The sequence below is a fragment of the Fringilla coelebs genome (assembly GCF_963513975.1).
Source record: "Fringilla coelebs genome assembly, chromosome: 19".
NCBI lineage: Eukaryota > Metazoa > Chordata > Aves > Passeriformes > Fringillidae > Fringilla > Fringilla coelebs.
This window is the reverse complement of record NC_140045.1, coordinates 13,105,927-13,130,860: the sequence shown is the minus strand read 5'-3', so window position 1 is coordinate 13,130,860 and position 24,934 is coordinate 13,105,927. Positions and strand designations below refer to the sequence as shown.

At 49.5% G+C, this 24,934-nt stretch overlaps 1 protein-coding gene across 1 annotated transcript in view; it reads right to left on the bottom strand.

Annotated features, from left to right (window-relative positions):
• Positions 1-24,934, bottom strand: part of DNAH9 (dynein axonemal heavy chain 9) — a gene marked incomplete at its 5' end in the record, with an annotated part of 134,750 nt that overhangs the window by 37,944 nt on the left and 71,872 nt on the right. Inside the window, 9 exons of the mRNA XM_084218566.1 lie at positions 8,051-8,173; positions 9,130-9,300; positions 12,085-12,225; positions 14,791-14,955; positions 16,352-16,556; positions 17,283-17,405; positions 19,196-19,425; positions 20,518-20,706; positions 24,591-24,710. Coding sequence (XP_084074692.1) covers positions 8,051-8,173; positions 9,130-9,300; positions 12,085-12,225; positions 14,791-14,955; positions 16,352-16,556; positions 17,283-17,405; positions 19,196-19,425; positions 20,518-20,706; positions 24,591-24,710 — 1,467 coding nt within the window. The remainder of the gene's footprint in view (positions 1-8,050; positions 8,174-9,129; positions 9,301-12,084; positions 12,226-14,790; positions 14,956-16,351; positions 16,557-17,282; positions 17,406-19,195; positions 19,426-20,517; positions 20,707-24,590; positions 24,711-24,934) is intronic.

Sequence of the window (24,934 nt, the reverse complement as noted above, 5' to 3'; positions counted from 1 at the left end):
TAGAAAACGATCCAAAGGGCTGGAGGACTCGAGCTCTTGTCTTTGCAGCCCACACTGTGACCACCTCTGGTGGCTGGAAACAGGAGGGGCTTGAGTTTATATCTCAAAAAGAGGCTTTTCCAGCAAAAAAGGGCTCTTCACACCCTGTCAAGGAGGGGATCCACCATCTTCTCAGAGAAAGTGGTTTTTCATTCAGTGAGTCACAGACAAGTTGCTTTATCACTCCAGGTTTCTCTGGCAGCTCCTGGTCCCAGTGGGAAGCAGCATTTCTGTGGAGCTGGAGCCTCAGCAGCTCCCTGGGGCTCACACATCCCCAGATGAGGAGCTCTCCCCATCCCCACAGCTGCAGCAAACACAGCAAGGACCAGGCATGGCTGTAGGACAGCAATCCTGGATGCCACCACCGAGCCTGCCAGTGTCCTCCAGACACAGCCAAGGACCTGGGGGAATGGGGGGAATCTTTGTGGGGACAGGGAGGGCACCCAGGGAGGAGAGGAAACCTGAGAATGCAGAGGAGCCTTGGAGAAGAGAACAGCTCCACGGGGCTGCTGTCACTGCTGCTGCTGCACACGAGGAATCTCCTGCTGCCAGACACAGCACAACAAGTTCTGGACATTTATTACTTGCTCTGATCACTAAAGGCAACTGTTCTAAGGAAGCCATCTGCTCAAACTGGCCTCAAGTTGAGGTGTTGCTTCATAAGATGTTATAAAACCTTTAAAAAAAACCCAAACACATATATTAGCACTGTGTTTTCTTCCCTGCAGTTCCAAATATTTTTAAAATGCAAAACAATCTCTCTTAAAAAAAGAGATCTTTAAAAAAGGAGATTGTTTTGCATTTTAAAAGCTTTCCACAATTAAAACAGTCATCCTTAGAATCACCTGGCTAGAGAACAGCTCTGGCAGGACAAAATCACCTCATTGCTGAGCCCTGCACAGACACAAACAGGGTGAAAATAAAACAGAGCCAGTAAAGGCAGAGCTGCCAGAACACTCCTCACACCCAGCCTGTAACCACCTCCCCAGCAGCCATGGGACTGTGTTTTAAAAGACAGAAGGAAATCAAAATGAAGGAATTTGAGGGGTTTTGTAAAATCTATCATTATCATTTGAGGCTTCAGTTTATATCTGGTTTGTACTTTCAGTTTTTACTAACATATCTTGCTTTTCTTTCAAAAAACTTCTGCCTGTACTTTAAAAAATTATGTTCTGTAGGGAACACACTGAACATCAAACATATCTCTATAAAAATCACACAACCTGCCAACACTGGAAAGAAATCATATTTAATATTCTCCCAGTTTTAATAATCGGTGAGATGATTAAATCCTGATGATTAGTCACGATTGCACTTGCAGAATTAAGGAGCTGTGGAATTTATGAATTGAGTTACACAGTTTTTAAGCAGAGATCCACAGAGGTCCTTGGTGAGTTGAGGGGTTTGGAGTGGCTTGTGGGTGAATTTTGTGGTGGGGTTTGGTGACCCTGGTGGGATTCAGGAGAAGGCTGGACTCCAGGATCTTGAAGATCTTTTCCAACCTTAACAATTCTACAATTCTGTGATCCCCCAAGCACTTTGTAAAGGTCTTAGACTGTCCATGGGCACGTTTCAGTTAACATTCATAATTCCTTTCTTTCATTTTCTGCAGCTGGCCCAGGAGTCTTTAGGAAAACCAGCATCCCCACAGCTGGAAAATGACAGCTCCTGGAAGAATGGCAAAGCCAGAGCTGCACCTGGCTTCAACTGATAGATTGGATCACTCAGGAAAAAGACATGCAGGCAGATGAATTGCTCCATTTAAATACTACTGTTAACTAGAGGAATTAATGCAGCAGATGATGGATTATTTACAATCTCTCCCATCCTAAGTTTTGGGTTGTATTATTCATACACTGAAGGTGTTATTTTCTGTTTAGCCGCCCTACCTGAATAATTTAACTCATAAGAAAAATCTCTACCAAGGTGAAAATAAAGATTTGATGGGGTTTGCCAAGCTTCAATCAAGTTTCAGCACAAAAATGTTGTTTTAACCCTCCTTATTTCTTTCATAAAAGCTGACTGACAAGCTCAAGGCACTGTAACCCTCTGTCTCCCTTCAAACTCCTCCTGCTGCTTCCACATTTTAATGGGGACAGGGGGTGTGCAGAGCCTCACCACAGCACTGTCCAACCCCCCCTGTTTATCTGCAGGGTCCCAGGGCATCACAACATGCAGGATGGACACCTCAAGCAGTCTGGTGAGTGATGGATCAGATCTCAGCACCTTTCCTCAGAAAATTCCCAGTGAAAAATCCTAAATAGGGGGGACAATGGCTTCAGCACTCATCTCCTTCCTACCAGTGCATCCTTAGAGTCAGCTCCACTTGATGGGAAAGGTCAGTACCAGAAATGAGACTTAGTCACAATCTTTGTATTCTCATTGCTTACAGCCACCCACCATGTTTTCCTCATTTTGCCTGAGATGTTTCCCAGATGGGCTCATGTTGACATTTTCTCTGCATTTTCTAAAAAGGTTGTTCAAGTGGGTTTGAGAACAGACCTTGCAAAGTCAGGCTGTTCTCCCAAACCATGCTCTCCATCTTTCCTCTTGGATGCCTCTCAGCAATCAGGGATACACAGCCAGAACCAGAAGCTGGGCAAGGGTCCCCCAGGGCAGCTGAAAGATGGTACTTGTGGATTTCAGAAAACTTTCCTGGATTTGGTTGTTATAAATCCCAGATGGGCCAACACACAGCAAAACTGGAAGAGAAAATATGTCCCATTGCCTGCAAGAATTCAGCTGGGGCATCTGCTCCAGGTGTCCCTTGCTGGAAAGCTCTCAAGGTCCACTGCCTGCTGTGAATATTTCCTGCATTTTTCTTCTCTTTACTGACACAGGGAGCCAACTGCTTTTTCCCTTCCAGAGGACACTCTTGGAGATCACATCTTCCTGGCCTCTCAGTCTTGAGGTCCTCAGACAGAACTCTTCCCCTTTCCCTCTCCTCAGCCTCTTCTCACAGTTGTGTTTTCAGGTGTCTGAGTGAAGGGCAGAGGGTGGCCCCAGGCTCTTGTTGGGGTACTGGGGTCCACTGATGCTCTGTGCTCACATTGTGGGAACCAAGCACAGGCCTTGAGAGCCTCCAAAAATGCCATCTCACATTCCCCAACCCAGAGAAAGCTCTGGTTTTACCCTCAGGGTTCCAGAGGTCACTGCCAGTCAGAGGCGAGCTGAGCACTGCAATCTCCACAGCTCCTCCTGTGAACCACCACAGCCAGAGAAAGGAACCAGGGACAGGGCTCTGTCACACAGTGAGGAGCTCCAACGGCTCCTTCAGCACTGAATCAGAGAATTGGTTAGGGTAAAAAGGGCCTCAAATGCCACATCCACATGGCTGCTCCCTCTGCTCCTGTCCCTGTTCCCTGGAGCACAGCCCAGCCTGGGGCTGTCCCCTCCTGCCAGGAGCTGTGCAGAGCCACAAGGGCCCCCCTGAGCCTCCTTATCTCCAGGCTGAGCCCCTTCCCAGCTCCCTCAGCTGTTCCAGACCCTTCCCCAGCTCCGTTCCTTCCCTGGACACGCTCCAGCCCTTCAGTGTCCTTCCTGTCCTAGAGCTGTCCCCAGCACTGGAGGTGCCCCAGCAGTGCCAGCACAGGGGATGGGCACTGCCCTGGCCCTGCTGCCACAGCCCAGGTGCCACTGGCTCCTTTTCCACCTGGATTCATGCACAGCCTCTGTCTCCAGCAACCCCAGGGCCCTTCCCAGTTCTCCAGCCCCTCTGCCCCAGCCTGGGGTTGGTGTGACCAAGGACAGGATGCAGCCATTACTCCCCTTTCCTCCCATTCAGAGGGTGAAGAGGCTTTTACACTCCAAACGCTCAGCTGACAGCAGGCTTTGTGTCAGGGAGGATTGAGAGGGAAAGACAGAGGCTTGGAGCATCCAGAAAAACTCAATTTCCACCCTGCAATCAAACCGACAAAGTGTGTCCTTAAATATTTGATGCGATCACAATCTCTGCCATATTTCAGATAAGCATCAGATCGTTAGCCAGCAGGTTAGAAAAGAAAAGGGGAAAAAAAAGGTAAAAGCTTCTCAAGTAGCATTTCTGTGAGACATTGGGAATATTTCTCTGAGACTTGATACAGAGGACAGAAGAATGTCCTTAGGAAACTTCTAGATGAGAGCAGATAAATGCCCATTGAAGTGTCACAATCAATGTTTTCTATCAAAGATGCTCTAAAAGGCTGTACATCTGAAGAACTGAGTTAATGGAAGATATTTAATTAAGACTATGATTTTCTGGCAAAATAATAATTCTGAATGTAGGAGGGAAGCTGTGAGCTGCGAGCCTTTCCTGTCTGACCAGCCTGATCAAAGGACATTGCATATGCACAGAGAGCACAATGTATGCAGCAGATTGTGCCACAATGAATCTTGGAGAAGAATGAAAAATTTCCTCATCTAAAAAGTGCAAGAAGTGAAAGTTGGAAGAGAGATTTTTGTTCTTTTGTGGGAAAAAAATAAAAAATCCAGTTTTCTTAAATGCAAAATATACGATTCGGTATTTTATCTCCTAAGCCACATACGCAATCTTATCATCTGCATTCTGCAAAATTATAAATATGGAGTTAATATACGACTTTGTCTAGGGCTGTTCTCCTCCTCGAAAGCTGAATTCAGTATTTAGAGCTCATTATTCAACATCACATTTATTAAACAATGCCCTTTCAGTGGCGTTTTCATATCTACATAATGAAAATTCTTCCTCTTCAGAAAAAGATGAGGGAGATGATTGGGATAAGAAGGAATCCAGGCTGGCCAGGTGTACTCCTGCTGTGCATTAACTCACTGCACTCATCCCGTGGGACACATCTGCATTCAGCACTGAAGAGGCACTGCAGGAAACATCACAAAGGAAATCAGGCTGGGGAAATGCACATTTCCAGCTCCCAGGAGCCAGCCCGGACACGGGGACAGCCACGTGCACCACGGGGAGCCACAGGGCACCCTGGAGGAGCTGGGAGAGCCTGGCACCCTGGGCTCCCAGGGAACAGCCCTCACTCCTGGCTTTGGCCACAACCAAAATGTTTTGGGTTTGAAGAGCACCAGGGCACAGCCAGTGGCTCCATCAGCAGGGGGGAAGCTGCAGAAGAGCCCAGCTGGCCCAGGGGATGCTCGGGTGGTCTGTGCCAGGCACACTCCCAGGCTCTGCTGCACCCCTGGAACACCAGCCTGGTGTGGGCAGAAGGTGTGTGTGCTGCTCCCTCCCTGCTGAACTGCTCCAGGGGTGGGCCAGGCACAGCTCAGGGTGAGCCCCACACTTTGCCAGCATCCCAGGCTCACCTCTGGCTTGGGTGAACTCTCCTGCTCTCAGGAAATGGCTGGGCATCACCCAGGGCAGGACCCTGGGAGCTCAGGGAGTTTCACTGTGTGCACTCAGGTGCTGCCAGGGCAGCAAACTTACTGCTGAATTTGGGTACAGTCTGAAAGACCAAGCAAAGACCCAAATACAGAGAGCCTAAAATCAAATGTGCAAATTCAACACCATGCTCAGAGAAGAGCCATGACAGGAGCTGACTCACCAAGAACAGCTCAACAGACAGCCTGCCTTCACAAAGGCTTCAGAGGAGCACAGAGCATCAACTCAGAGCTGAATTCAGAGAATACTCACCCTCCAGAGGACAATCTCTGTGTGGATCCTGTGTTAATTCAAACACACAATGAGAATTCCCAAGTGGCCACAGCAGCACTGTGCTCTAAGGTGTGTTCACACATTTACTGGTGAGGAAAGCACCAGCCAAGCCAGGAGACATGGCCAGCTGTGCATGGACACAGAAAAGGTTTTCAGAAGTACCAACAGGAATAAAAACTTTCAAGGCAGACTCTGGGAACACAGAGGGGGAGAACAGCACAACAGGCTGCAATAAAGGAAATTGAAAAGAGACAGAAAACCTCATTATAGGAACCAAAAACCACTTTTGCCTTCTCGAGGGATCACTGCCAAGCCCCTGCAAATGAGAGGCCTTAGGACTGAAATGACCAACTGCACTGAGCAGCAAAGGCAGGGGCTCAGCAAAGGCCCTGCTTTAATTAAATGACACAACTCTTTGTCCTTCCTGCTCTCAGCTAATCTCAGTAACCCAGAGGCAGGGCTGGCACCCAGGCAGTGACTGTGCCCTTTGCTAACACCTCCCCTGCTCCAGAGCCAGGCAAAGCTCCTCCACAGGTGCCATTCCCTCCCACACATCTCACTGATGAACACAACGAAGCCAAGCTCAGAGCAGCTCTTCTCAGCCCTTAGCTTGAATTCAATTCCTCTTTCAGCTTTAAAGAAGCACCCAGGAGCCTGAATCGTGCCTATTTTCCCAGGTCTCTCAGCAGATATAATTAAAGCTGTTACCTTTCCCTACAAACCACCTCCTTCTGGCCAGCTTGTCTTCATCCAGGGGTGAATACCAAACTTCCCTGGCACACAGGTTACAGCAAAAGGCTCTGTGAAACTTTGTGCTGAACTTGAAAGAAGCTGGAAAACTAAATCATAAATGAGGGTTTCCTAAATGAGATGCTCCAGCACCACGAGCTGCAAACAGCCAAGCAACGGCAAAGGATTATTGGCCTCTATATATTATTAATCAAGCCCCAACAATAAATAATAAGTCAAGTCACACAAGGCCAGCTGCATGCCCAGAGCCCTCAACATTTAATGAGGTTTCCTTGGAAGTTAATGTGCCCAAAGTGGGAGGCTCAGAATGGGCCACAAATATCAATATTGATTTCTTCTGGCACTATCTTGGCCAGAACCCCCTGGCAAAAGGAGTCCTTTGGGCTGGAGCATTTGCAATGTTTCTGTGAAAAATCAGCAGAATGCTAAATTTCACTTCGAATTTGAAATATAAATCTGAAGTGTACTTTGTTCAAGCTTTGTTGAAAAAACAATTTATTATAGCATTTAATCTTCTTGATATAAGAAAAGGAGATTTTAGCCTGCTAATAAACCGTGTAGAATCCATGACTAATTAACCTAATTATAGCAGTCTGTGACAAAATATGATTTTACTAAACCCATGCCTCAAGTAACTAGAATTGCCAAAACCTCAGAGGTTAATAAACCAACAGATATCAACACAAACAGTAATAAAAGTTGACACCATATTATTTATAGCAAAATCAATAGTACAGTCATCACAAAAGACAATATGAAGGGTATTTGGTACTTGATCATGTAAAATTCACTATCAGAAAGTCCTGAAATTCATAAAATTAGTGCAGATTACTGAGCAGTGACTCTTGTGCAGTTCCTGGAGCCATCAGATGAAGGCTGAGGACACCTGAGGTGTGCAGCACACCTGGAAACCTTCCCATGCACAGCAGTGTGGTGTTTGTGAGGTCCCCAGGATGAGGTGAGAGATGAGAGTCTGACTCCAAGTTCTCAGAAGGCTGATTTCTATTCTATTCTATTCTATTCTATTCTATTCTATTCTATTCTATTCTATTCTATTCTATATTATGCTATAGTAAAACTTTACTAAAGAAAGAGAAAGGGTACATCAGAATACTTCACAAAAATGATAAAGAAAAACCTGTGACTCCTCAGAGTCTGCCACAGCTGGACCATGGCTGGTCATTAATTAAAAACAATTCACATGGGACCAATCAAACAATCACCTGTTGGTGAACAATGTCCAAGCCACATTCCAAAGCAGCAATCAGCCTCAGCTTCTCCATGATTTGCTGTTCTGGAATGTGGGCTGGAGATTGTTTATCCAAACATGTGAATTGTTTTTAACCAATGGCCAATCACCAGCAGCTGTGTCAGACTCTGAGGAGTCAGTCATGAGCTTTCATTATCATTCTTGTTCAGCCTTCTGATGTATCCTTCCTCTTTCTTTAGTATCATTTAAAAATATCATTTCTTTTAATATTATATAAAATAATGAAATAATAAATCAGCCTTCTGAGAACATGGAGTCAAATTCTCATCTCTCACCTCGTCCTGGGGACCTCACAACACCACAGACCCTCTGAAGGGTTTTTAGAGGAGATAAAGGGAGCTGATTTCCCACAGATCAGGTACCTTGATTCCTCCCCAGGCATGGTCAGACAGGAACTCCACAGGGCTCGTGACTCCAGGCTGTGCTGGGTATCTGAGCAGGAAATCCAGTTCTGCTGGGTCTATTTCTTTATTCATCAGAAGTATCTGTAATTCCAAACAAACAAGATATCCTAGAGCAGCCAGGATCCAGAGCAGCAGATTAATTATTCAATTAACGTGCTTGAAAAATGAGTGGCTGAAATGTAGAGTGCCCTGTGCTGGAGAGGTGTGATGGACACACCATGTAGCTGCTCTGAGTGTCCCAAAAGAGGACCAGGAATGAGTGTGGAGATTGGCAAGAGGAAAAAAGTTGGGAAAACCATTTGGTAAAGGCTGAGTTCCAGGTGGGTGGAGAGCACCCTGAGGAGACAGCCCTGGCAGCAGAGCCAGACTGGACAAAAAAAAAAAATTATACAAACACTGTGGATGTGGGACAGCAGCTCTGCAGCAGCCACTTCTTTAGGTACAATGCAAGAGCCCTTCCAGGCCTTGCTTTGCCATTTTCTGCAAGTCCTGCAAGCAGGAATTGCTCAAATAACCTTTGTCAGCCTAATTCAAATCCAACACAGCGCCCGTGCCTGTTATTGGCAGGAATAAATCCTGTGAGGAGCAGCTGAGGGAGCTGGGAAGGGGCTCAGCCTGGAGAAAAGGGGGATCAGGGGGAATTTCTGGCTGTGCACAGCTCCTGCCAGGAGGGGACAGCCCCAGGCTGGGCTCTGCTCCAGGGAACAGGGACAGGAGCAGAGGGAGCAGCCCCAGGCTGGGCCAGGGCAGGCTCAGGGTGGGCACAGCAGGAATTTCCCCATGGAAGGGGAGCTCAGGGACTGGAACTGCCCAGGGAGGGTTGGAGTGCCCATCCCTGGGGGTGCCCAGGGAATTCCTGGAGGTGGCACTGAGTGCTCTGGGCTGGGGACAGGGTGGGGATCGGGATGGACTCAGTGGTCTGGGGGGGTTTTCCAGCCTGAATATTCCATGATCCCCAGAGAGGCAGAGAAGACAATCAAGCCCCCTGCTCTGGCAGTGAAGTCTGGCACACAGGATGCCCGGGGTGGTGCTGGTACCTGGAAGGTGAGCTGGGCACTGAAGGTCAGTTTGTCCCTCTCGAAGAGCCCCCGGGCCGTGTACTGGAACGCGCAGAAGGTGATGCTGTCCGTGAGGCTCAGCACCCGCCCTGCCAGGCTCTCAGCAGGAGCTGCCCTCTCCATGGCCTTCTGGAACACCACCTGGAACGCCTGCGAGGGGAGGCACAGCGGGAAGGGGCGGTGGGAGATGCTCTTTGCACACCCTGGGTGCCCCTGAGGTGGCACGGTGATGCCAGCTCAGGTCCTGCCTTGCAGGGAACACACAGACACCAAGCAGCCCCTGGGGACCCCTGGCAGTGGTGACATCCCCTGGGAGCCCCACAGGGCACAGGGAACTGCCACACAAGGGCACAGGAGATGTTTCTGTGCCCAGTGTGTCCCGTTGGGATGGCACAGCCACTTCCTCTGCAAAGTGGAGCCAGCAGAGAGCGGAACTCCCAGAGGAAACGGGAAAAACTCTGACACCAGCACGTCCAGTGCCACCCCTGCCATGGCAGGGACACCTTCCACTGCCCCACGTGCTCCAAGCCCTGTCCAAGCTGGCCTCAAACACTTCCAGGGATCTAGGGGCAGCCCCAGCTGCTCTGGCAATTCCATCCCAGCCCCTGCCCACCCTGCCAGGGAACAATTCCTCATTCCCAATGTCCCACCCAGCCCTGCCCTCTGGCAGTGGGAGCCATTCTAGTGCCCTGTCCCTCCATCCCTTGTGCCCAGCCCTGCTCCAGCTCTCCTGGAGCCCCTTTGGGCCCTGGAAGGGGTTCTGAGCTCTCCATGGAGTTTTCTCCAGCTCTCCCAGCTGGCTCCATGGAGGGGCTCTTGGATCATATCTGCTGCCTCTTCTGGACCTGCTCAATCCTGTCCACACCCTTCCTGTGCTGAGGACCCCAGGGCTGGACACTACTCCTGCTGGGGTCTTAGCAGAGTGGAGCAGAGGAGGAAAGCACATATCCCCCTCCACAAATATTTCAACTCAGAGAAGAGCAATTCCTCCAAATAAATAAATAAATAAATAAATAAATAAATATTAAAATTAAAAATAATTTTTTTAAGTCCCATGAGAGTTTTACTGTCTGGGTCCAGCAAAGTTCTGTCTGAGGAGGGCAGGGAGCAGAGGGCTGAAGCAGTTGTTGAAGTCCCCTCAAGGGTGGGCATCTGCATTGAGAATGACCCTCTTATATAAGAGGTCAAGGATTATTGCAACAACATTTCTGATCTAAATGAGAAAAGACAAACAACTTTCAGAGTCATCCAAATTAAAAGCACAAGAAAATTATCAAATGCAGGCGGAAAAAGAAAATTAAAAGAGCATAAACCCCGAGGCCTGCTTAGCAAAGCAAAGGCTCCGTGTGCTGGGCCCAGCTAAAGGAAATAACCAGGCCAATAGACACTGATGGCTCCAACTGGACAAGGCATGACCGTGCTGGCAGCCTCATTTTTAGGGTTCTGCAAAGGAAAAATGATGCCTCAACAAATTAAAGTAACACTGATACTGAGTGCATTATTAAATAATTGCAGAATGCATTTTCCTGCTTAACGTTTCTTTAAATTGTGTTAAAACATGCTGCAGAGCAGCACATAAATCTTTGTGTTCTAATTTATAATGGGCTCCCAGCTGTGTGGCAAGTATTCTAAAATCATCCCTGTGCATCTTTACACGATGTTTTATGATCTGCCATCAAAATTTATTAGATAAAAACATTTCCCCCAATAATTTTCCATGTATATATACACACTGCTAATGTTCACTGGAAAACAGAAAACAAACTAACTGCAGGAGACACAGATTAAAGGTGAAACCTCAGGAACCCCCGGATCTATTATGTATGTGAGAGGGATGAATCTTTCAAAAGGCACAAAAGATATTCTGTACATTTTTTCTGATAAAATTACTTCAACAAATGAGTCGTAGCTATCAAAAGGAAAAGCTTCTTTGTGGATGAGGCTCAGCATTTTGTAGTGTCTCCTCAATTCCTTTTTCCAGGTCACTTGTCAAGGTAAGAAATCATTTGCAAGAAGCTGTAGACCAGGATGCTCATTTAACCCTCCATCCCTCAAAATACCATTCTTAAATGACAAAAATATTCTATGAAATAGAATATTAATGCTGCAACTCCTTCTAGGCAGGGTTTGGAGCAACCTGGGATGGTGGAAGGTGTGGAACAGGAAGGGCTGGAACAGGATGGGCATTAAAGCCCTTCCAACCCCAACCTTGTGTGATTTGTGACACTGTGACTGCAGTTCAGGCAGAGGGCAGGTACCCTCAGGGAGAACTGAATTCTGATTTGATGGAACCCAGAGGGCAGGTACCTTCAGGAGAACTGAATTCTAATTTTTGGACCCCACAAGCAGAGGGCAGGTACCTTCAGGGAGAACTAAATTCTGATTTTATGGACTTCACAGGGCAGGTACCTTCAGGGAGAACTGAATTCTGATTTGATGGACCCCGGGAGCAGAGGGCAGGAGGGCTGGAGGGCAGGTACCTTCATGGAAAACTGAATTCTGATTTGATGGACCCCACAAGGCAGGTACCTTCAGGAGAACTGAGTTCTGATTTGATGGAACCCAGAGGGCAGGTACCTTCAGGGAGAACTGAATCCTGATTTTATGGACCCCAGGAGCAGAGGGCAGGAGGGCTGGAGGGCAGGTACCTTCAGAAGATCTGAATTTTGATTTTATAGATCCCACAGGGCAGGTACCTTCAGAGAGAACTGAATTCTGATTTGATGGACCCCACAGGGCAGGTACCTTCAGGAGATCTGAATTTTGATTTTATAGATCCCATAGGGAGGTACCTTCAGGAGAACTGAGTTCTGACTTATAGATCCCACAGGGCAGGTACCTTCAGGAGATCTGAATTTTGATTTTATAGATCCCATAGGCAGGTACCTTCAGGAGAACTGAATTTTGATTTTATAGATCCCACAGGGCAGGTACCTTCAGGGAGAACTGGTACATGGGGTGCACGGCGTGCAGCTCGCTCATGGTGAAGTAGAGCATGGCGGCGCGGCGGGCCGCGGGCCTGTACTGCTCCCTGGCCTCGTTGATCCTGCCTTCTGTCACCTTAAACTCCTGCACCTGCAGGGAAACAGCACAATTCCTGTCACAACACCCCTGGGCAGTGCCCACAGCCCTGGGGCAGCAGCTCTCCGGCCACAGACAGCAACACAACTTTCGCAGGCATTGTGCACGGAAAAGGCTGTGAAGGGATCAGAGAAAAGAATGAGAAACAATTCTTATCTTACTGCACCTGATATTGTGAACATGTGGAATGTGTTATGAAAATTTGTTTACCAAAGGGTGGTTTCTTAATTAACCAACAGTAATGGTGTTTTAACTAAAGGACCAATCAATTCTGCCTGTAGAGAACTAAGGTATAAGAAAGTGCAATGGGTTTCTTAATGAAGATTATTAATCAACTTTCTGTAATACATGGAGTCTAAACGAATTATTACCCATCTAGGGGCCCGCTGCAATGATAAAGACTGGCCACAAAGCCACCAGGGCAAGCCACAAGTGACCACCATGGAGCCAGCCCTGCCCGGCTGGAGCTGCCCTCCCCAGCATCCTCCCCCTCTGGAACCTTCCATTTAACTGCATTTTCCACCAGTTGCCCCATCCCCCTGTTTTCCTGAGTCCCCTCCAGACTTCTCCCTAGGTTCCCTGCTCTTTGCTGACTGGAATTCAACTTCTCACCAATGAGTTTCTCGTGCTAATTGCCCCCCTCCTGTGCAGGCCATTAACAGCCCAGGGCTGAGCAGCCCCAGTGCTGCTCTCAGGCAGCTTCCCCAGGGCTGAGAGCTGCTAATTTAGAGCAGCTCCTTGCTGCCCTTAGCAGCACCAAACCCCCCTGGGCAGGGCTCTGCAGCTGCTCTGAGGGACCTGTGAAAACCTTCTTGGAAGAACCATCACCTTGCTCCTGTTTGTTCTTTCATTCCACCTCAGCAGCAAGAAGTGCCATCCCTGAGCCTCCTGGGGTTTATTTGAGTCCCTGGCTGAGGACAGACAGGTCTAACACCGTGGTCAGGAGCTGCTGGGACAGCGCTGACCCAGCCAGCCCTGCAAACTATGCAATGGGATCACAGAATCCCAGAATGGTTGGGGTTGGAAGGGACCTAAAAGCTCTTCTCACTCCACTCAGGGACACCTTCCACCATGGCAGGCTGGCCCCAGCCCTGTCCAACCTGGCCTTGGACACTTCCAGGGATGGGGAAGCCACAGCTGCTCTGGGCAACCTGTGCCAGGGCCTGCCCACCCTCACAGCCAAGAATTTCTTCTAAATCTGCCTATTTTCAGCTTGAAGCCCTTCCCCTTGTCCTACCACTGCAAGAAGTCCCTCTCCAGCCCTTCCCAGGCTTCCTGCGGCAGCACAAGCCAGCAGGGCACCCCAAGGAAGCACAGGATGAACCTTAATCTGCTGTGGGGTCGGTGGGATGAGCCTGTTTGCACATCCCCACCAGCAGTGGAACAGCTCTGCCAAACTCAGGAACAGTTCTGCCAAACCCAGAGCCAGAGCTGGGCCAGACAGATGCTCTTCATCTGCAGAGCAGGGAGGGCTTCCAAAGCAAGGAAAATGTTGGCTGCACACCTTTCTTTGGGTAGGCAGACTAAAAGGAGAGGGAGGCTTGACTTGAACCTCGAACAGGGCTCTTCCACAGCATTCCAGATGGGCACAAACTCATCAAACCCAGGTGCAAACTCTAAAATCCATGCCTTGTTGGCACTGCTGGCAGTGAGCAGCTGTACAGCACAGCTGGTTTGGAGGGTGAAGCACTTCCAAAACACCTACTTCAAGGGGGAGATGCCAAGCTTTCCAGATCAAAAAATCCCCTTCAACACCTCTTCTGGGGGTTCAAGAAAGCCCTCCCCAGGGAGCTGAATGCACCTGATGCACCATGAAGGGAAAACGATTCTGATTTTGAATGTGGAGGGAGGATCACTCAGTGTCTTGGTCACTGGCTGGGAGGAGAGGGTCAGCTCCAGCCTGGGCCAGGCAGATCATGGGCCAGGGGAGGGCAAGTGCAGGCTCTGGAGATGGGGGGACTGCAGAGGGAAGCAGCTGAACATCCCCACCAGAGCCCTGGGACAGTCCTGGCAGGGAACCACACTCCCAAGTTCCCTCAGTGGCAAGGACGAACCTCTGGGCATTTACTGAAGCCCGTGCAGCCAGCAAGAGCAGCTGGGCAGGTGACAGTGCTCATGGAGCTCATACTGGTTTATACTCTGAGGAATGGAAAGGCATGAAATACCTGAGTTGTTTCAGATTTACTCGAGATCACAAACTCCCCAGCCTCCAGTCCCTGGTCAGTACTAAAAGCCAGCCTAAGAGGCAGAGCGATGTACCCAGGATTATGCTGGAACAGCTTAAAGCCGCCGTGATACAGTGTGTAAATTTTATTGTCTTCACATCAGGCACCAATGTTTTCTCTTGGTCTTAAATAGGTCATTTAACAGAAAAAAAAAGCTCCAAAGAACTAAACGGCCTGGAGCTCTCCAGAATGGAGAGCATTTACAATTTATACCAATTTCTACTCCCTGCTCAGCAGATGGAGCAGAGATGGGCAGAGCAGAGGTTACATTCCACCCAGAAATCCTTAAAGGACCACAGCCATGCTTTTCTCCAGGCTATCACTGTCTCTGTACCTTCTCCACAATCTCTGCAGCTGTCCTCTTAGTGCTCTCCAGGTTCTCCACCAACGCTGTGTCTCCCAGGAAATTCCCAGATGCCGATGACAGCCGAGAGAGCAAATTGTCCTCCAACGTTTTCAAGGTGATCTTGAATCCATTCTGTTGCTTTGTGAGATCTGACTGCAAATAACAAATCCAGGAAGTTTTAGCCATAAAAGATGAGGTTAAGTAAGGATGAGTCAGCTTCACATGGGAACAGGCTTCCCACTGACAATTGCCATAGCCCAGCAGCGCTGGCTCCTGCTCTCTGCAGCTCCTGGGAATGGACAGAGGGCTGGGATCACCCCTTGTCCAACAAGCTGGCAGCTCAGAGAAACCTGAACAGCACAGAAAGCACCAGGAGAACTGATCCCTGTTGCTAAAGATGTAGGAAAACACTGGAAAGGAATCAGGAATAAAAGACCTTGATCCTCATCTCAAACACATATCCTGTGTCTTTGTAGCTCATTTCTCAGGGTCACGCCAGCCTGGAGGGTCCCAGCTGCTCCTCACGCCTCCTGCTGAACCTCTGCTCTCAGCACTCCAGCCCACACCAGTCCCACAGCCACGGGGAACACGGGGTTAAAGCCTGGTGGGCACCACTGTGAAATCTCACAAATCTCACAACAAGGCCTCTCCTGTCCTGCCCCCATTTCTATCCTGGCCTCGGGGTCCCACTGTCACCAGTGGCTTACTGGGATAAAACTGGGAAGAGAGAGGCACTTCCAACCCGGGCCAGGCAGAAAATGAGTGAGCACATGCAGTAAATTTATTCCCACTCTCAGAAAATATTTAGGATTATTCATATTTGTTACACTGTTAAAGGTGTCGTCAGAAGGGAGGGTTTTCTTTATAAAATTGGCTTGAAATTAAAGCCATACTTATTAAGAGAGAGAGAAAATATTTTGGCCTCTTACAAAGTGGGAGGAAGAACAAGAAGAGAAAAATATCACTGCCAGCCTCACAATATTTACAGAGAGAATCCTTTACCACAAATGCTGAAAATTAAGCGAGATTAATCCTGCTTCCAAAATTAAATCTGTGAAGTCCAGGAAAAAACTGAGGTAATGAGAAACTCAGCTTTCAGTCACAAGAGAAGGAGGAAAATAAAGAGAATTTTTTGGAAGAAAACCTTGAAAATTAAGTATGAGGGTTCTCAAAATACCAAGAAAAGAGAAGGCTGAAGGGAAAAAACCTCTCAATGTCTTTCATACAAGATTTTGTGAGGAGCTCAGCAATGTCTGCAGCTGGCATGTGAAATGCCATTTGTTAAAAACAAAATAAAAATTTAAAAATACCAATAATAAAAATAAAAACAAAAAATTAATGATGATTGTAACACTTGCTCCCAGTGAAAATTCCCAGGTGCTGACCTTCAGCTCCTCCAGGTCGGGTCTCTCTGTTATTGGCATGAACCAATAACCACTAGATCAATAACAATATCAATAATTATAATAATTATAATTAAATTCTAAGTGTAATGCTGCTGCTGCTGATGATTTGTGCCTGCTCCTAGTGACAGTCCCCAGGTGCTGACCTTCAGCTCCTCCAGGTCGGGTCTCTCCAGGCGCACCACGGCCGCCAGCAGCTGCTCCTCGAGGCCGTCGCGGGTGACGGAGAAGTTGATGAGGGTGCACTGGGCCTGCAGCTCGGGCTGGAAGTGGGGGTTTGCCAGCTTGGTGTGCAGGATCAGACGGAAGGTAGGGTGCAAGGCACACTCCTTGTCCCCAATCTTGATGTACCTGGGGTTTCAGCAGGAGGAGCATCAGCTGCATCCCCCTCTCAACATCCTCCAAACATTCCAATCCTGCCCTGGAACCAACCCTGTCCCTCCATCCTGCAGCCAAACCCATACTCAGCCACCCTTCCCAGGGTGGTTTTCCCCAACAAACTTTGCAGACAGCTTGCCTTGCCCACCAGTTTACAACACCCTGGGAAGTTTTAGGCAAGCAGGGAAATAATCCTCAAAGAACTTAAGGGAAAAGAGCTCCCTGGCTGCCTCCCTTGCTGCTCTCTCAGCTGGAGGTGACCAGCAGCTGCCATGAGAACTTGACCTCATTAAGAAACACTTGATGCTGAAATCTGTAGCTGCATTTCTAAACACTGTGCAGTGTTTGCTAAAATTCAAGGCTGCTTTTATTTCACAACACAGCAGCAGCTATTTTGGTAATAATTTGGTGTCAGAACAGCCAATTACAGACCCCAAGGTCAGTGTACAATGGGAGAATTACAGGTCTCTCTTTTACACAAGGTTTGAATGATGCTGTGAAATGAAATGAGAAATCCGGGTTGATTTCCAAGCCATCCTATGGCTGAATTACCTGTGGCTGCCTGATTAAAAACACCCTCACTGCTGAAGGCAGGGTGTTAATGCTGCTGGATGTGAACACCCACAGTCTGAGGGCAGGAACAGAGAACACAGCAGCCCCCAGCCCCCATCCACACGTCCCCAAGCCCCCCAAGCTCACCTGCCTTTCTTGATTGTTTCTCGCCCCAGTAACGGCCCCAGCACAGGATCCACGGATTCCTCCAGGTTCTCAATCAAAACCAGGTCTCCAGCAGCCAGGGCTTGTTCCAGAGCATCCAGATACCTGTGGGAAAGAGCACTGGTGCTTCCTGCAGCAGAGCAGGATGTGACACTGTCAGTGAGGAGGGGATACTGAGGTGGAAGCTACAGGTGGGTGCCAGCCTTTGGAAAGAGGAAGAGGGCTAAGGTGGTGCCAGTACCTGGTGCAGCCTGGGGCTTTGGGCTTTGTGGTTTTCAGAACCCTAACCCTAAAAAAAAAGTTAACTGGGACATTACAGATACAACGAGCCTTTGGAGGATGTCAGAGGTCTATACAGGCCTTTTGTCCAGAGCAGCTGGGGCTGCCCCTGGATCCCTGGTGGTGTCCAAGGCCAGGTTGGACAGTGCTTGGAGCACCCTTGGGTTGTGGGAGGTGTCCCTTCCCAGGGCAGGAGGAGAACTGGATGGTCTCTAAGGACCCTTCCAACCCAAGCCAGTCTGGAATTGTCTGATACTGAGCCTCAGCTCACTCCATCACCAGCTTCAGTCGAGTTTCTATGGTAACAGAGCCAAGCACTAAACAGACCCTTGATTTAATAAGAAATCTGTCGTTTTGGTAATGAACAAGCAGATCAGGTGAGCAGATACAGGGGCAGGTTTCCCTCAATGTTACTGGCTCAGTGCAGCTGCGTGCCCAGCGCTCACCAAACACTCCAGGCAGGCACATCTCAGGCTCACTACGTGGCACTCCTCCCACCAATCAACCTATAACCATGCACATTTACCCCAACCACCCAACTGCTCATAAACCCAGCCTTAGCCTTCCCCCTCTGACTCGCCACACTCCTCACAGGCCTGCAAAACCAACCATTCTTGCAGAAGAGCCATCACTGGAACCCTTCACAGACCCTCCCCAATAAAACCATCGCTGTGGAACGCCAGGGCTGCCTTCTCCTCTCTCGTCTGCCTTTTGGTCGGCCTGCAACGGTGCTTTAGCAAGCAAAAGAGCTGAAATCAAGCAAGCTGATAAATCACTAAAGAGCCGACATCCCTTGAGCTTGCAGCTAAGAGCGGCTTGGGTACTCGGACAGCCTGTCCCCAAAGGACTGAGCTATCCTGCCTGTGCTGCCTGCTTGGGGGCAAACCAGCCCACAGGACCCTGGGTGTGAGCTGCACAGCCAATCTCACAGCAGGCCACCTCCTCAATCAGCTCATCTCCACAGCCACACCTGCCTGTAGCAGACCCTGAGCCAGCTATAGCTCCGTGGGGGTAAAATGCCGAGTCAAAGTAACTAAGCCAGGAGCCCTCACTCCGGCCCTCCAGGCCTAGCTTATCTCTCACTCCGGCCCTCCAGGCCTAGCTTCTCTCTCACTCTGGTCCTCCAGGCCTAGCTTATCCCTCTGTGACCCCATAGGCCATTCTCCCTAACCCTTACAACTGGTCAGTTCCTGAGCCCTTGTGCCCCTATAAAAGAGGCCACTTTAGCCCATCCTGGCAGAAGAGCTGTCGCTGGAACCCTTTGTGGACCTCTCAATAAACCATCGCCGTGGATTCTCTGAGGCCTCTTCACTCTCTCCGCCTGCCTGAAGGCACTGCCCTAGCCCAGACACCTTTAGCAAGCAGAGAGCTGAAACCATAAAAGAGCTGAGATCACTGAGAGCTGATAAGCGCTGAGCTTGCTAAGGTGGCCAAGGCTATAGAGCAGTTTGGGTTTTGGACACACAGCCTCTGGAAGGCTGAGCCCCAAGGTGCTCGCCTGGGGCACGCTGATCCTGCAGGGATCCCGCTATCCGGCCAGAAGCAGCCCCGTGCCTTTCCCCCCTCCCTATCCCAACCCCGCCAGCAGCCCTGCTCCCAGAGGAGGACAGCGTTACCCTTTCTGCCCGGCCCGGATCACGCGGAGCCCTTCTCCGTGGGCGCTCTTGATCCACTTGCTGCCCTGCAGCTGGGGGTCCACCAGGAGGGGCCAGCGCTGGCAGCTGCCGAGGATGGCGGCGTTCTCGCTGGACGTGCGGTCGGCCGGCAGGCCCTGGTTCCGCCAGGCCGCCACGGCCGCCTCGTCCGCCAGCACGGCCAGCGGCTCCAGCCGCGGCGTCACCGGCACCTGCCGGCAAACAGAACGGCTTCCTGCAGACCCCAGCGGGGCTAGAGGAAGGTGTTCTTGCCCTTGGCAAGGGGGTTGGAACGAGATGATTTTAAAGTGCCTCCCAGCACAAAGTATTCTGTGATTCCATGATGTATCAGTGGTTTCCCGTTCTAAAGGGTATTTGCAGTTTGGTTTTGTACCCCAGTCCTGTTGTACAAACAATCCCAGGGGTTTTGCCCCCCACAGCCCAGCCCCACTGTCTGGGGTCACTCCCTGCCCTGTTCAGCTCCCTGAGCCAGCTTGGAAGGACAGAATTAATGCCCTCCTAAGGCTGCTGTGGTGTTACAAACCACCATCAGCAGCTCCAGAAACACTTCTCTGACAGGGGAGGCCATTTCTGGGTGTGCCAACCAGAGCTACCTGTACCAGGTGTCTGAGCTGAACGGGCCTTTCATTTCCATTGGAATTACAGGCACTTCCTTGACATTTCTAAGCACAGTCAGGTCATTTTTAAAACCACGTCTTAGCTGAGTTTCTGTCTCAGTGTTAAATACAAAATGAAGATTTCCCCTCTCAGCCTAAGGAGTTGTCTGCTTTGGCCAGCCCTTTGATTTGGGCATCTCTAGGACCTTATTTAAAAGCTTCTTGGCACCATTTGTATGAAGAACCTGTTAAAATTAGTGAAACATTAAACAAGTTTCAAGCACAATGATCTCCATCTGGTCCTAACAGCAAGACATGGGTAAAACCAGCTGAGAGGCACGGCCAGCACGACCAGAGCTCGTGTCCAGAACGAAAGAACACCTGGAGTTTTTCCAAGCCTCCAGGAGAGCTGGCAGCGAGCTCTGCCTGCTCCAAATCCTTCTCCATATTCCCCCCTCCTTCATGGCCATGGACAAAATGCAGGGCTGGGCTCTTTGTTTGGGATTTTCCTGTGTGCATGGAGGAACTCCATCGAGCAAGGACACCACATTTCCCCCAGGGAGGAGTACATGGCCACGTCCTGAGGACACTGTGATGTCCCTCACCTGAGAGATCCCCTGTGGGCACCAGGATTTGTGGCCACATTAATCCCAGCAACCATGGCTTCTCAGACCAGTCAGGACTTACTTTTAGCTGGTGCAAATAGGGCCTCCAGATGCCATCCAGGAGCTCCTGGCGGTATTTCCTGGTGAAGTAGCCCAGGTAGGAGACAAAGGCTGTGACCAGCAGGACATCCCCACACAAGGTGCTCTGCTGCTCTTTGAAGTCCTTCACGGCCTCAGCCCATCTCACATTTTCAGAGGCGAGTCCCCCAACCTGCAAATTCCCAAGTCAAACTGATCATTTGTACAAATCATGGAATGTGAACCTGACCAAGCCCTGTTTCCAGCAGAATTCCAGCTGCCTCCTGAGGGTCGGAGCCACCTTCACATTCCCAACACAAACTCACTGCCGTTTCTATGGCGTTGGTTGTCCTGCAGACCCTCCAGATCAAACAGCTCTCCTTCCTTCCTCGTGGGCCTCCATTCCCCCTGATAAACGACCAGAATCTCCAGATAAACAGCCAGGATCTCCTGATAAGCAGCCAGGACCTCCTAAGCCAAAATGTTACTGGGTTCCCCTCTGAAATCCCCACCCCAGGCGCAGCTCTGCAGGGCAGCCCTTGTCCTGGGAATGCTGCACACACAAGCACAGCTCTGGACACAGCTTCCCACAGACTTCAGAACCTTCTGACCCAGAGCTCATATCCCTGGGCTTAACAGTCTCTGATGGGTTTTGGCTTCACGACTGAGCGTAAGCTGCTGTGGATATCAACCCAACTTTTGGCACCTACAGCATCCTGTGGGCAGGAGATCCACAGTTCAGCTGAGCTTCCTGTATAAAAGTACATCCTTTGAAGTGCTGCCTGAACATTTCAGTTGCTGAAATATTTGTCCAGTGCAAAACCAGGGAACAATCCTGCTGGCACCGGCTTCTCTGCACCACTCAGGACTCCAAGCCCTCAGCACCCCTGTGCTGTCTTCTTTTCAGGTTGGAGAGCTTTAGCCTCTTCAATAATTCCTCAGACAGAAGCAGCCTTTTGATTTTCCTTGCAATCGTTATCTGCACCGAGTGATGCAATCTTTATTATCCGGTTCCTTTTATTGTTGCTGGCTCTGCACCATTTCCCGTTCTCCTCCAGCCTTTGAGGTGCAGCAGAGGCGGCGGCAGTAATGCTGCCCATTCAAGATTTATTTAGAAGGTATTCACAGAGCAAGATGGGGATTTTTTTCTGTTTTGTTCTCCCTTCTTTTCCTAATAAACCCTAATATCCGGTTTCAGAGGGGCTTTGGGTTTGGCGAGGGCTTTTTGCTTCTGGGAGCACAGAGCTCACAGCACTCTTAACTCCATCCTTTCATTCCTGAGTGATAACAATCAGCTCAGCATCACTTACAGGCCATGTGAAGTGAAACCTCATTTCTCCAATGTACTTTACACTACATTTATCTACACGGTGTTTCATCCCTCCGTCACCTGGGATCATTTTTACAGACAGTTGACATCATTACTGCGGAGCCGTGTGACCTCCCACACGCCAGCTCGTTGATGATTCATGCAATCACAGAATCACAGACTGCCTTGGGTGGGGACAGACCTTAAGGGTCATCCAGTGCCACCTCCTGCCATGGGCAGGGACACCTCCCACTGTCCCAGGCTGCTCCAAGCCCTCTCCAGCCTGGCCTTGGACACTTCCAGGCATCCAGAGGCAGTCCCACAGCCCCTCTGAGACCAAGAAGTCTTCATTGATCTGATTTTCCTGGCACTTGGAGGTGCTTCCATACTCCTAATGAATTTTTTCAGGCGACTTTTTATCTCCTTAGGTCCTGGAAGTTTTTTCTTTTCTTTTGCTTGGATCACACACTACTGCCACTTTTAATACATTCAAGACACCCCAGGTGTCTCCCACCTCAGATCCTAGAAGTCATTGGAATTCTTTTTATTTAGCAAGAGGCAAATTAGAAGCTACTCCTTGGATTACCTTTGTCTCTCTGATAGTGACAGAGAGTGAACAACCATCCCTCACCCACCTTCTGCACCACCAGCCATGATTTCAGAGCCTTGTACACCTTTTCCATATTGAAGAGCCCTAACCCATTCCCTCTCTTCCCCTCTGGAAGTGGTTGTGTGCTTTGTTGTAGCTTTTCCAGGCTGCCCACAGCCTTCTTAGACAGGGTGGCCACGTGTGGGATGCAGGCACTGACAGACCCAATACAATGACGCTTAACTTCTGTTTCCTGCAGTTTATTCCTACCAATTAGTAATATTCAATTTGTTTTTTTTCCTCCTGTCAAGTGCCACGCTGCTGTTCCTGAGAACTCTCCGCAACAACTCCAAGAGCTCTTCTGTGAGTGATAATAGTGCAATTAGGCCCTATCCATGTAACTGCATGATTACAGTTTGTTTTCCCTGCACACGTTATTTAGCATTTGTCATCACTAAATTTCCTCCTCTGCATTAGCACACACCCCCTCACAAACACCACTCATCAGCCAGCCTCCCTTTCTGCAGCACAGATCCTGTCCTTTGGATCCTGGAGCATCTTGCTTAGGCCACCTGAAGTTCATCAGCTGCCAGCCTGGCACTGTGAGAGCTGGCCTTGCCTCAATCCCCCAGGTTCATTTGTCAATCCCAAGCATCGCTCTCCACGTCCACTTGCATTCTTTATACAACTGCAGTGTTTGTTTCAAAGTCTGGGAACTCATTTCTACCCACAGCCACAGCAGTGACACCTCCTGAATGTCAAATGAGCTGCACATCAGTGAGGGCTGTCAGGTCCAGCTCCCAGATCAAAGCCAGGGTGGCTCAGGAGATGGTGTGCAGTGCACAGCAGGAAGTTGGGATGCAAGCAGCTCCTTGCCTGCACTGCAGAAATGATGAATTGCTGACAGTAAAAATCACAGAATTGTTGAGACTGGGAGGAGTTCCCATATCATGGGGTGGGGAAGAGAGGTGACCAGCATGGCCTGGGATGTGGTGTCCCAGAATCACAGAACCATGGAATGGATGGGGCTGGAAGGGACCTAAAACCCATCCAGTGCCACTCCTGCCATGGCAGGGACACCTTCCACTGTCCCAGGTGCTCCCAGCCCCATCCAGCCTGGCCTTGGACACTGCCAGGGATCCAGGGGCAGCCACAGCTGCCCTGGGAAATCCATCCCAGGGCCTGCCCACCCTCACAGGAAAGGATTTCTTCTGTATATCTGAACTAAATTTCCCCTCTGTCAGTCTGAACCCATTCTCCCTTGTCCTGTCACTACAGCTCCTGATGCAAAATCTCTCCCCAGTTCCTCTCAGGCCCCGCTCTAAAACCTTTGTACTCTGATTTGGAGGAGACTGAGGGTTTCAGGGATATTTTCACTCTAATTCTTGTCATTCCAGACCCTGCAAAGCCACAGGCATGTTCACACCTTTGTTTTTATGATGCCATTTTTGATTCACACTGTTTTGGCCCATCAGCACCTGCTCACACATTTAAGCCCCAAGAAGGAGCTGAGAGCTGTGATGGCAGCAGAGGCAGGCACTTTAACGAGCAGAGCTGCCCCAAACCATCTGGAGTACAACAACACTTTCTGCAGCTGCCTCTCCTGGTTTCTTGGAGAAAGACATTCTGCCACAACCTCATGGAAACAACCTCTGTAAAAGCATTTTCACTGCTGAAACTTGCTGCACTGGGGGATATTTTCAGGGTCCCCAGGACAGAGGAGGACTTGAGAATCTGACTCCATGTTCTTAGAGGGCTAATTTATTATTTTATGTACTTATATTAAAGAATGCTATACTAAAACTATACTAAAGAATAGAGAAAGGATCTCACAGAAGGCTTAACAAGATATTAATTAAAAACTCGTGACTGCTTCCAGAGTCCTGACACAGCTGGACTGTGATTGGTCATTAAGTAAAAACAATTCACATGTTGGATAAACAATCTCCATACAATCCAAAGCAGCAAAACACAGGAGAAGAAATCAGATGATTCTCTGAAGCTTCTCAGCTTCCCAGGAGAAAAAAATCCTGGCGAAGGGATTTTTCAGAAAATAAGACAGTGACAGCAGTGCAGGAAACATTCCCAAAACCACGGGAGGATGGAAGCTGCTGTGTGCACAGGGCTCAGCCCTGCTCCCTCCCCTGGGACCACCAGAGCAGCCCTTGCTGGCACTCACCAGGCGGTTGGCGAGGGTGATGGTGCAGGCTGTGGCTTCAGCCTCCTGCTGGCACCTGAGTTTGTCTGCTGTGGCCTTCTCAAACCGGGCTGTGAGCTTGGCCAGGTTCTCATTGAGGCGCTGCGGGTGAAAAACAGGAGAAGTCAGGAAGAGCACAACAATGGGGGGACCTGGAGCTGCTGGAGGAGTCCAAAAGGCCATGAAGACACTCCAAGAGCTGCACCCCTCTTCTCTGGGGACTGAGAGAGCTACATGTGTCCAGCCTGGAGAGGAGAAGGCTCCAGGGAGACCTCAGAGCCCCTGCCAGGGCCTAAAGGGGCTCCAGGAGAGCAGGAGAGGGACTG